General features: G+C 48.8%; 1 protein-coding gene across 1 annotated transcript in view; it reads left to right on the top strand.

Annotated features, from left to right (window-relative positions):
• Positions 1 to 12,354, top strand: part of VWA8 (von Willebrand factor A domain containing 8) — a 165,614-nt gene that overhangs the window by 34,012 nt on the left and 119,248 nt on the right. Inside the window, exons 5-8 of the mRNA XM_029047902.2 lie at positions 3,409 to 3,576; positions 7,594 to 7,758; positions 10,544 to 10,593; positions 11,070 to 11,178. Of these exons, the coding sequence (XP_028903735.1) occupies positions 3,409 to 3,576; positions 7,594 to 7,758; positions 10,544 to 10,593; positions 11,070 to 11,178 (492 nt within the window). The remainder of the gene's footprint in view (positions 1 to 3,408; positions 3,577 to 7,593; positions 7,759 to 10,543; positions 10,594 to 11,069; positions 11,179 to 12,354) is intronic.

The following is a 12,354-nucleotide window of genomic DNA, read 5'->3' as shown; positions in this document are numbered from 1 at the left end:
ATCCCAAACGCTTAGTACAGTGCTCTGCGCAGAGTAAGCGCTCAGTAAATGCCATTGATCGATCGATCGATCGAGCCCTCAGTCTCGAGTCGGGCTAATCCACCTGAGGGGCAGAATGGATTTGGGGTCTTCTCCCCATCGCCCGCCCCCTCCCACCATCCGTCTAGGCTGTGAGCTCGTTGTGGGCATGGAACACGTTCATTATGTTTTAGTCGGGTCAATTCGTTCAGATTTATTGAGCGCTTACTGTGTGCAAAGCACTGTACAAAGCACTCGGGAGAGTACAGTAGAACAGCAAACAGACACATGCCCACAACGAGCTCACAGTCTAGAGGGGGAGTCAGACATCAATATAAATAAATAAATTATAGGTTGTAATAATAATAGTAATCACGGTATTCGTTAAGCACTTAGTATGTGCCAAGCACTGTTCTAAGCCTTGGGATAGATACAAGGTCATCAGGTTGTCCACGTGAGGCTGACAGTCTTTACCCCCATTTTACAGATGAGGTACCCGAGGCACAGAGAAGTGAAGTGACTTGCCCAGGGGCACACAGCCAAGCGCTCAGAGTGCTCCGCTCACAGTAAGCACTCAATAAATGTGATTGATGGATCGATTGCAGGTCCCGGCCCCTCCCCAAGCGCCCCGCTAACCTTCCACAGGAACAAGGCTCCTAGTTCTTGTCCCGAACTGGTGGGATAACGGCCCCCTGTGATTCGCACGTGCTCGGGGAGGAGATGCGAGCCGGGCTCCGTCCCCAAGATCACTCCCACCCCGTGAATTCCCCGTCTCGTATGGGCGTCCCTCCTCCTCCTTCCCTCCCACGGAGCTGGGAGCAGCCCAGGGAAAGGGAGAGGATGAAACGCTGCTGGCGGGAGTCCAGTCGAGGCAGCTGGGTGACCAGCTGGAAGGCTCAGCCGATCATCGGACCGTAATGGACTTCGCCTTTGGCCAGAATCAACTAAGCTACCCAGAACAGATGGTTGGCTATTCTTTTCTTAATCCGCGGGTTCTTGGAAGTCTCTTTATCTGATGAGTCTGGGTCGCTCCGGCTTTTGACCCTGCCGGAGTGGGAGAGGAGATTGGTCTCTATTCTCCGACCCCCGCCGGCTGAGAGGGAATCCTCTTCGGCCGTTAGAGAGGAGGACTCCGCGTCGGTTTGGATTACCAAAGCCTCCCTCCAAAGCGGGGTATAACGGTGATTAGACTCCTGAGTTTAAGAAGTAGAAATTCAAGTCTGAGCTCTCCAGCCTCTGCAGGCTTTAATATTACTATCGTTATTATTTTATCATATAATAACGATCAAGACGGTATGTGTCAAGCACTGTTTGAAGAGTTGGGGTAGGTACAAGCTAATCAGTTTGGACACGGTCCCCGTCCCACGTGGGGCTCGCCGCCGTAATCCCCATTTTCCAGATGAGGTAACTAGGCCCAGAGAAGGAAAGTGGCTTGCCCAAGGTCACCCAACAGACAAATGGCAGAGCCGGGATTGGAACGCAGATTTTACTGTTTAATCGGTGAAGCGGTATGATCATTGCATTTGCTGAGGGTCGTGGAAAGTGCTGGGAAGAAAGATACTAAGGTATCGCTTCTGCTGTAGTCTCAGGCCCACAGTGGCATCAGTTCCCGCAAGCGGGGAGGTGTGACACAGGATCAAATAAGTAAAAAAGCAAATCCAGTAAATGAACAACACTGGCGATCGTAAGAGCGGCCGAATTACTGCTAAAGGAGCAATCAGTTCCTCGATCGGTGGTATCTATTGGATGCGTACTTCGTGCGGAACCCTCAACTCAGCGCTTGGGTGAGGATGATCCAGCGGAGTCGGCAGACACGCCCCCTGCCCACAGCGAGCTTCCAGTCTAGAGGAGCAGCGTTTAGGGTGCTCACGGCCACAGCAGAGATGTCCCTGGTCCCACAGTCTCAGCCTACTGTGCTCTCCCAAGCACTTGATAGAGTGCTCCTTACAAAGTGCTCAATAAATACCACTGACGGACTGACTTAACCTGTCCGGCGTTGTGACCGCGTTCCAGACGTGCTGCAGCTGTGCCTTCGCCCAGGCCACAGGGGAGAAACGGCATCGCCTGTCTTCCTCTCGGACCACATCCTTGCCTCTGATTTACCTCTTCCTCGCTCCCAGGAAAGCCGAGACAGGAAAAAAGGATGTGAAATTGTTATCCCGTGGCTTAGTGGAAAGAGCACGGGCTTGGGAGTCAGAGGACCTGGGTTCTAATCCCGGCTCCGCCACCTGTCCGCGGTGGGACCTAGGGCCAGCCACGTAACTTCTCCGTGCTTCAGTTCCCTCATCTGTAAAATGGAGAATACGACTGTGAGCCCCTCGTGGAACAACCTGATGACCTCGTATCTACGCCAGCGCTTAGAACCGTGCTTGGCACCTAGTAAGCGCTTAACAAATACCAGTATTATTACTATTATATGCAGTCTCTATTCATTGCCCTATTATAATCTGATTTCAGATTTTGATTGGGAATTTGTTTTTTTCTTTTGTGGTATCTGTTAAGCGTTTATTATGTGCCAGACCCTGTACTGAGCGCTGGGGTAGGGATGAGCTAATCAAGGGGGACCCAGTCCACGTCCACTGTGGAGCTCACGGTCTTGATCCCCATTTTATAGATGAGGTGACCGAAGCCCGGAGGAGTGAAGTGACTTGCCCAAGGTCACCCAGGAGACAGATGGCAGAGCCGGAATTAGAACCCATGTCCTTCTGACTGTCGGGTCCGTTCTCTCTCCACAAGGCCACGCTGCGGAAAATGAGATTTCTTGTTCGTGGTTGTTCTCTTCGTGACATTTTAACATTACAACTAGATACGATTATTCCTGGCACCGGACATTCCTGACTTTTATTTGCTTCCAGGATTTCTCAGCGAGAGATGAGATTTTCCTCTTTTAGTTCCATTCATTGTTAAGTCCCCGGTCTCTAAAAGCACACGTTGATTTAGATCTTCTCTGCTCTTCTGTTCACATAAATATGGCACTAGAGGTTTAAAAACCCTCCAGTTTCATTCAGATTGCTCAGGAAACTAATAGGAAGTTTTAATTACTTGTGAAGCTCATTTAACTTGTGAAGTTCTTAAGCATTTTAATTCCCGTAGTTAAAAGAATTGAATGCTTTTTAATTCACCTAACTTAATCACTTGAATGGTTAACTTTTCTCAACGAGCTATCACCACAGTATTTATTGAGGGCTAACTGTGTGCAGAACTGTGTGCAGAACTGTGTGTTCTGCACTGAGTAATGTCTGCTAAATGGTTTAAGCTGCTCATTTGCTTTGGCTCTCTAACATTTGACAATTGGGCACAAGTTATCATTTTTCCTAGTTTGGGTCTCTTGCGAAACCTTGCCCCGCTGCCTTCGTTGTTCTAACTTTGCTTTTGTTTCTGTTGGAAAAGTGTGCCGTTCGTGCCGCCACGGAAGGTCGGATCCTTGTTTTGGAAGGATTGGAGAAGGCGGAACGGAACGTCTTACCCGTGTTGAACAACTTGCTGGAGAACAGGGAGATGCAACTTGAAGACGGGCGATTCCTAATGTCTGCCGAACGCTATGACAAACTCTTACAGGTTGGAAAGTCCAATTGGGTTGCTTTCTTTTCGGGGGTTTAGCTGTGAGCAGTCCCATGCGGTGAAAGGAGAATGATGGTGATAACTGGGTTAAAAGCTCAGGCCTCCCTGGTTTGGACAGCAAGCTAGTATCTACAGTGGTTGGCTCACGTAACCTCATTTTTCTCTCCCAGGACTCGAGTGATGTGTCTTATGTATCTGTACCTATTTTATCGATTTAGTGGTATTTATTGAGCGCCTTGGGAGAGGACAGGGCAACAGAGTTAGCAAACACATTCCCTGCCCACACTAAGCTTACAGTCTTGGGGGGAGGCAGGCATTAATATAAATGTCATTTATAACATATGATTCAAAGAGACGTACGTAACTGCTGTGGGGTTGAGGGTGGGGCGAATATCAAATGCCCGGAGGTCACAGATCCAAACGCGTGGACGACGTCGAAGGGAGAGGGAGCCAGGAATAGAAGGCTTAATCTGGGAAGGGCTTTTGGAGGAGATGTGACTTGAATAATGTTTTGAAAGTGGATACAGTGGCGGTCTGGCGTATATGGAGGGAGAGGGAGTTCCAGGCTAGGGGGAGGATGTGGGAAAGGAGTCGTGGCAAGATAGACGACCTCGGGACACAGTAAATTGGCACTAGAGGAGAGCAGTGTCCAGGCTGGGCTGCAGCAGGAGATCAGTGAAGTGAGAAAGGATGGGACGAGCTGATTGAGTGCTTTAAAGCCGACGGTAAGTAGTTTCTGTCTGATACCAAAGTGGACGGGCAGCCACTGGCCGTGTTGGCAGAGCGGGGAGACGTGGACTGAATGTTTTTGTTGAAAAATGAACCAGGCAGCAGAGTGAAGGAGGGATTGGAGTGGGGAGAGACAGGAGGCCCAGAGGTCAGCGAGGAGGCAGGTTCAGGACTCAAGACGGGAAAGGATAAGTGCTTTGGATCAGCATGGAAGCAGTTTGGATAGAGAGGAAAGGGCAGATTTTAGCCTTATTGTGAAGGTGGAACTGATGGGATTTGGTGACAGATGGAATATGTGGGTGAAAAGAGAGAGATGAGTCGAGGATGACGTGGGCTTGTGAGACGGGAAGGATGGTGGGGCCGTCTACAGTGATGGGGAAGACACGGGGGAGGAGAGGGTTTGAGTGGGAAGATAAGGAGTTCAGTTTGGGGCATGTTTAGCTTGAGGTGTCAGCGGGACATCCAGCTAGAGGTGTCCTGTAGATTTGGGAACCATTCGAAAAAGGAGATCACTGAGGGAAGCCGTGGGAGCGAATGCGTTCTCCAAGGGAGTGGGCATAAGCTGGAGAATAGGAGCGGACCTAGAACTGAGACTTGAAGCTCCCCCTGGCTCCCAACCCGCCATTGTCAGAGAGTGAGAGACAGAGGAGGAGCCAGCAAAAGAAACTGAGAAGGAGCAGTCAGAGAGAGATAGGAGGAGAACCAAGAGAGGTCACTCTCCCGCTGTGACCTTGGGCAAGTCACCTCAGTTCTCTGGGCCTCTGTTCCCTCATCTGTAAAATGGGGATTGAGACTGTGAGCCCCATGCGGAACAGGGACTGCGTCCAACCCGATTTGCTTGTATCCATCCCGGCTCGTACTGTATTGCCTGGCACGTAGGAAGTGCTTAACAAGTATCCCAATTATTATTATTATTATTATTATTGTTCTTATTAGTAGCACCATTACTCTGTAGAGCCAAATTTAGATCCTCGCTTTATGGTGGCGTCAAGGCCCAAGAGGGCCCGGTAAGGTCCGTTGCTGAGACGAACCGAGGTGAAATCCACCCCTGCCATACGCCGAGCCTTGTCCCCAACCAACCTGATTGCACAGCGTGGTTCGCTTGTAAACCGCAACTCCAGGGCACGTCCTGATGACGGCTGGATTGATTGGTCCCCTACACGAGTAGGCAATTGAGGATTTCGATCGTTCGGACTCTGAAGCAGCCATGCTGCTCAGCAGCTGCGCAGGCATTTGAGCAGCCCCGTTGAGGGCGGCGCCGCTCTGCCCCCAACGAGGAGGTCACATGCCTCCCATCGGTCCTACGTCGTCCGTCGACGATCCGTCTGCAGTTGGTGGAGGTTCCCCTTGACCCCATAGCTGCTGGGGTCATGAGATTTCATCTAGAACTCTAGAAAATCATCTCAGTCTCCTTCACTAAGAAGAGCCAATTGATGTAAATTTAATTAGGACGTGAAACACATTTTTTTTTTTCCGTTTAGATACCGTTGAGTTTTGGAAATGAAAATTGACACTCTACGCCTTTGTGGGTTGCGACTGAGATTCCAAGGAGCCCTCTGCCCTGTACACATTTTCTAATTGCAGAATGACTCCTAATTGGCCCCACAGGGTCTATTGGACTGATTAGCTGATTTGAATACAATTCATGATGAGGCTTGAATAAAGTGGACTTATTTTCAAGTGTAGGGAGTGAGTGCTTCATTAGAAAAGACCAGGCTGAGTCTCTGGACTCTAGAGGCAGGATGCAGCGTGGCGTAGTGGTTAGAGCCCGGGCCAGGGAGTCAGAAGGTCATGGGTTCTAATCCTGGCTCCGCCACTTGTCTGCTTGGTGACCTTGGGCACTTCCCTTCCTCTACGCCTCAGTTACCTCATCTGTCAAATGGGGATTGAGATTGTGAGCCCCACGTGGGACAAGGGATCATCTCGTCTCACCTTTCCCCTCCCTTCAAGACCCTCCGGTGACCTCATTCATTCAGTCGTATTTTTTGAGCACTTACTTTGTGGAGACCACTGTACTAAGTAAGCACCTTGGGACAACAGAAAGCAGTGACATTCCCCGCCCACAACGAGCTTACGGGCTAGAGGCGGGGAGACAGACGTCAATACAAATATATCAAATTACGGCTACGTCCGTAAAGTGCTGGGAGCCAAGGCAGCAGGTCAGGGCAGACGGGAGTGGGCGATGAGGGAAAGTGGGGCTTTGTCTGGAAAGGCCTCTTGGAGGAGATGGGCCTTCAGTGAGGCTTTAAAGGTAGGGAGAGTAATCTTCCCGGCGGATTTGAGGAAGGAGGGCGTTCCGGGCCAGAAGCGGGACGTGGGCTAGCGGTCGGCGGCGAGAAGAAGCCACGGCGAGAAGGTTAGCACTAGAGGAGCGAAGTGTGCGGGCTGGGTTGTAGAAGGAGAGAAGCGAGGTGAGGTAGGAGTGGGCAAGGTGATAGAGTGCTTAAAAGCCGATGGTGAGGAGTTTTTGTTCGATACGGAGGCCTCCTATTTCCCTCCACACGTACAACTCATTGTGATTTGGCTTCAAGCTCTTCACCAACTCTTCTCGTCTTCCACATGAGGCCACTTCACCCATCGCTGTGCAGCTCGTTCTCAACTCTCCCACCTCCGTTCCCTTGCACCACACTGGAACACCTCTCTTCTCCCCTGACCCAACAGACCACATCTCTCCCCGCCTTCAGTGCTCTCAAAAATCCCACCTCCTCCAGCGGGCCTTCCCTGATTAGCTCCCAGTTCCCCAAGTTACATCAACCCATCAGCCTCCTCCACCGCATAGAAATCTAGGTATTTATGCCCATCCTGAGCCACTCACGCATAGATGTCTAATCGACTGAAAGCTAAGATATTTATTCTGATTACCCCTTAAATCAACATTTTACGTCTGTCTTTACCATTCACGTCAAAGCTGTTTTCTGAGCAGGGGGGATTTCTTCTGTTGTCTTTTGCTCGTTGTTGTTGCTGTATTTTACTTTCCCAAGCGCTTAGTATAATGCTCTACACACCGTAAGCGGTCAATAATTACGAATGAAAGAATGAATGAATAATTACTCAGTAACTGCCATCCATTTCTGCAGGTTTGCGTGTCTTTTTGTGACTCTCTCTCTCTTCCACCATTCTTCTGTCCCCCGACCCCTCTGACGGTTGAATTATTTTATGAAAAGGTAATCACGTTGGCTTAATCACCGTCAGTATCCTTAAACGAGCCCTCCGAAATAGACAGATGTGCTTAGTATTGTGATGCCACTGTGGCATTCCATCGAGTTTCCTCTTTTGTTTCCTCAGGACCACACGAAAACGGAACTGGACGCGTGGAAGATTGTTCGCGTTAGCGAGAATTTCCGAGTAATTGCTCTGGGTTTGCCAGTGCCCAGGTACACTGGAAACCCACTAGACCCTCCTCTCCGTTCTCGGTTTCAAGCGAGAGATGTCTTTTACCTGCCATTCAAGGTAGGTTCTGTTTTACAGACGAGTCTATAGAATTCCTACTAAGAGTACATTTCCTCCAGGAAGCCCTCCCTGACTAATCTCTCCTCTCCACATCCTGTTTTCCCCACCCAACCACTAGAGTCCAAACCTCCTAAGCACTTAGCTACCCACCCCACTCCAACTCAAACAAGCCCTTTTGTGCGTATCTTTTTACCACCCCTGATTTTTTTTTTTTTAACATCTGTCGCTCCCTCAAATTTGTAAACTCCTTGCGATCAGGAAATGTATCCGCTAACTCTGTCGTTCTCTGCCGAGCACCTAGTACAGTGCCCTGCACCAAGTAAGTGCCCGATAACACCAATGATTGATGGATTCCTTGAACAGAGTACTCCTATCCAGTGAGATTTCAGTGACTAGTATTTGATGTTTGTCCTCTCCACATTTTGAGTATCACGGGACCTCCTTTATCTTTATGGAAAAAGAACGGGCCTGGGAGTCAGGAAACCAGGGTTCTAACCCTGGCTCTGCCACTTGGCTGCCGTGTGACTTTGGATGAGTCACTTCGCTTCTCGTTGCCTCAGTTTCCGCATCTCTAGAAGACGGGTTCAGTACCCGTTCTCCCTCTCCCTTAGTCTGAGCCCCATGGGGAACGGGGACTGTGTCTGATCTGATAATCTTGTATCTATCTCGGTGCTTAGTACGGTGCGAGACACACAGTAAGTAACCCACACCACAGTTATTTGGCAATTTCTGTTGGCCCTTCCGTCAAGCCCCGCTTTCTTTGGAAGGGAAAAAAGCTTTATTTTGTGGTCAGAAGCCTCAGTGCTCTATCGATCGTTCTGCGTACCCAGGGGCAGGGCAGAGGCCCAAGGCCCTTGAAGCCAGGAGGGACCCCGAGCTAAATTTATTTACTCCTTCATCTCCGGCCTGGGAGTCAGAGGGTGTGCGTTCTAATCCCGACTCTGCCACAGATCTCCTGTGTGACCTTGGGCAAGTCACTTAACTTCTCTGTGCCTCAGTTCCCTCACCTGTAAAATGGGGATTAAATCTGTGAGCCCCTTATGGGGCAGGGACCATGTCCAAACCCATCATCTTGTGGACTGTAAGCTTGTTGTGGGCAGGGAATGTGTCTGTTTACTGTTACATCGAACTCTCCCAAGCATTTTATACAGTGCTCTGCACACAGAAAGCACTCAATAAATACGATTGAATGAACGAATAATTCTTGTATCTACCCCAGCGTCTAGAATAGTGCTTGGCATATGGTGAGCGCTTAACAAATGCCACAATTACTGTTATTATCTGAGAAATATAGGAGGCATACATGTGTTCGTAGGCATGGCCTCGTCACCCTGCCAGCTCTGTTTCATGTTGGGCAGAGACTGAGGTAGAGGTGAGATTCCCACGTATGCACCGTGTTCACTCATCCGTAAAACCCAAAGGCAGAGTGTCAAACACACACACGTGAACGCACAAAGATGTAGAGAGGAATTCAAGTAATACCCTCCCACTGCAAGTATGATCACGAGCGAAGACATCAGAGTGTAACATGATCGTGGAAATGGTCTCGAAAACCCAGCTCTCGATCCATCAATCGGGGGTATTTATTGAGTGCTTACTGTCCTCAGTGCTTGGGAGAGTCCAGTACAACAGAATTAGCAGAAATGCCCGTAACGGGTTTACCGTCTAGATGGGTAGATAGCTATTAATATGAATAAATCCGGAACTTAAAATAAGTAACTTAAAGGTATGTACATAAGGGCTGTGGGGTTGGGGGAAAAAAGCAGACATCCAAAGGTCACACAGCAGAGCCGGGATTAGAATCCAGATCCTTCTGACCTCCCAGCCCGTACTCTACCCGCTAGGCCATGCTGCTTCTCTTGAATCCTCCCTGTCAGTCGTCCACTCTCTATTCCTGGTTGTGTCAAAAATGTACTTGACAGCCTCACATTCCACTCTTTTTCCAGGACCAGAATCGTAGCATAGTATGAGAGGTTACTGTATATGTCTCACCTCCCCGGCCAGAACAGATTGCTCTCCCATCGGTTACATTACATGGGTCTTCCACATTCGTGCTTGGCCACGAGTAGGTTGTCGACATTGTCATCCCCTTCGTCGACCCCCGATACGTTCTTTGGGGAGGCCCCCAAGTGATCATCACGAAGGGGAAAAGATGAACCGAGAAATTCTCAGAAGCTCTCACGAGAAGCATTACTGAGACTTCATCATCGCGGAAGGGACGGAGGGAAAATATTTTCAGTGCATAAGTCGTTATTGTTTTTCTCTCCTCTGTTGACTGTGTATCGTACCGTTTCCTGTCAGTGGCTCTGGTACCTCCAGAGTTACAGCTCAGGCGGTCAAGGCTCACCTCACCGCTTCTCTCCTTCACATTCATTCATTCAATCGTACTTATTGAGCTCTTACTGCGGGCAAAGCACTATACTAGCGCTGAGGCGGTGCCATTGTCCAGGATGAGGAAATGGCGGTACGGGAGATAAAAATGAACATGAATCCCCGCATACGGTTATTCCCGTTATCACCGTGGGAGATTTCTGCACAAACGAGGTCTGGCCTTTAGGGGAGTCAGGCTGGGGGCCCCAAAACGCCAGGTGGATTTAGGCTGGGCCCAGATATCTTTGTTTCCCCTGAGCCTGCTTTTCTCAGGTAGATTCTGCTGTGTGGAGAGTGATGGAAATGGTTAAACACCGTCACTGTTATGAAGTTGGATGGCTCCATGTGCAAGTTAGCCTCTGACCCCTATTACATCTGGGCAATTCATGTGATTTGACTCTATTTTACATTTTAGGACCAACTTAAACTATTATACTCAATTGGATCAAACGTTTCGGCAGAAAGGTAACTGGTTTGATGCCACAGTAAAGCTTTGCTTAACACAGCATGAGTTTTTAGAAGATAAATGTATACTAACAACTTTAGAATTATATTCCGACTATCAACTCTTCCCTAGAACTTCATTGATCCATTCATTCAGTTGTACTCTTTGAGCACTTACTGTGTGCAGAGCACTGTCCTAAGCACTTAGGAGACTACAATACATCAATAAACAGACACACTCCCCGCCCACAATGAGCTTCCAGTCTAGAGTTGGGGGAGACGGATATCAATCAAATAAATAAACGACAGATACGTACAGAAGTGCCGTGGGGCTGGGAGGTGGGGAAGAACAAAGGGAGCGTTCTGCAGGGTGACGCAGAAGGGAGTGGGAGAAGAGGAATTTGATTTTAGATATTGGTGTACATAAGTAGGTTAAAAATTACATGATTATAAAATTAAAATTAATGTTAGAAAATAATCTTTTTTTTTCCACCTAGGGTCTCTCAGCTGTTGTCTGTTGCTACCACCCTCTGTTCCCAGGAATCTTCTGTTCTCGGGCTTCCCGATTTTCCAATAGATAGTTTATCGGGTGCAGTTAAAATCATGGTAAGTAGGAACAAATAATGACTAGTTAGATTGAAAATGGCTAAGGAAAAGGAAGCAGCATGGGCCTGGGAGTCAGTTATTTATGGAGTTGATCGATCAGTGATGCCGATCGATCAGTGATGCCGTGAAATCAGGGAATTAGAAAACCAAATCAAGAAAATCAGCTGTTGATGGCTTTTGGGGGCGAAAGCCTAATATCAGGATTGAGAAAATAATTTATTACGAGCTTGCGCCATACCAAACACTGTGCCACGCGCGAGGACTGAAAATCCTCCGAGTCAGCCTAGTCCCAGTGCCATGTGGGGGTCAAAGTGTTAAAGAACAGATATTTTATTCCTCTGTAAGAGGAGGAAAATGAGACCAAGGGAGGTTAAGGGATTACCCAAAGTCACAATACAGGACAGAGGCGCAGCTGGAATTTGAACCTGGGTCCCGTGACTCCCGATCCTTGCTTTTAAAATCAGGCCGTGTAAAGATGCTCCACTGTGCGGCGTCACGGCTGATGGTCGAGAAGAGAGAGCAGCCTGTAATAATCCCATCGAAAAGGGTGTGACTCCTCCAGCGCACTTTGAGAAAATCATGGGGCTGCTGTGAGGCCACAAGAAAATGGTGGCAGGAGCTAATGAGGAGCAGTGTGGCCTAGCGGAGATAGCGCGGACCTGGGAATCAGCAGGACCTGGGTTCTAATTCCGGCCCTGCCACTTGCATCCCGTGTCTTCCCCCATTAGACTGTGAGCTCGCTGTAGATAGGGAATATGTCTATTGTTGTATTGTCCTCTCCCAAGTGCTTAGTACAGTGCTCTGCACACAGTAAGCGCCCAGTTAATACGACTGAAGGAATGAACCTTGGGCAGACCTTCTGCCTCAATTACCTCATCCGTAAAGTGGGGATAATACCGTGAGCACCTTGTGAGACACGGACTGTGTCCAAGTTGATTAGTTTATATCTACTCCAGGGTTTAGTACAGCGCCTGGCACATGGTAAGTGTTTAGCAAATGCCATTGAAAAAATAAAATAAAGGAACGGCAGTAAAAAATACATCAGCTCCCAAGGCCTTTTCCGTTATCCCAGTACTCAGTCAGGAGTGGCATCCTTCACATCTGAAGGACATGTATAAATCCCTATAAATGTGCTGTGTTGAATTAGCCAAGCCCAGTTTGGGAATGCTGTTTTGA

This window comes from Ornithorhynchus anatinus, chromosome 20 (genome assembly GCF_004115215.2).
Source record: "Ornithorhynchus anatinus isolate Pmale09 chromosome 20, mOrnAna1.pri.v4, whole genome shotgun sequence".
Lineage (NCBI taxonomy): Eukaryota > Metazoa > Chordata > Mammalia > Monotremata > Ornithorhynchidae > Ornithorhynchus > Ornithorhynchus anatinus.
Note: the sequence above shows the minus strand (reverse complement) of the source record. Positions and strands in the feature narration are given on the sequence as shown.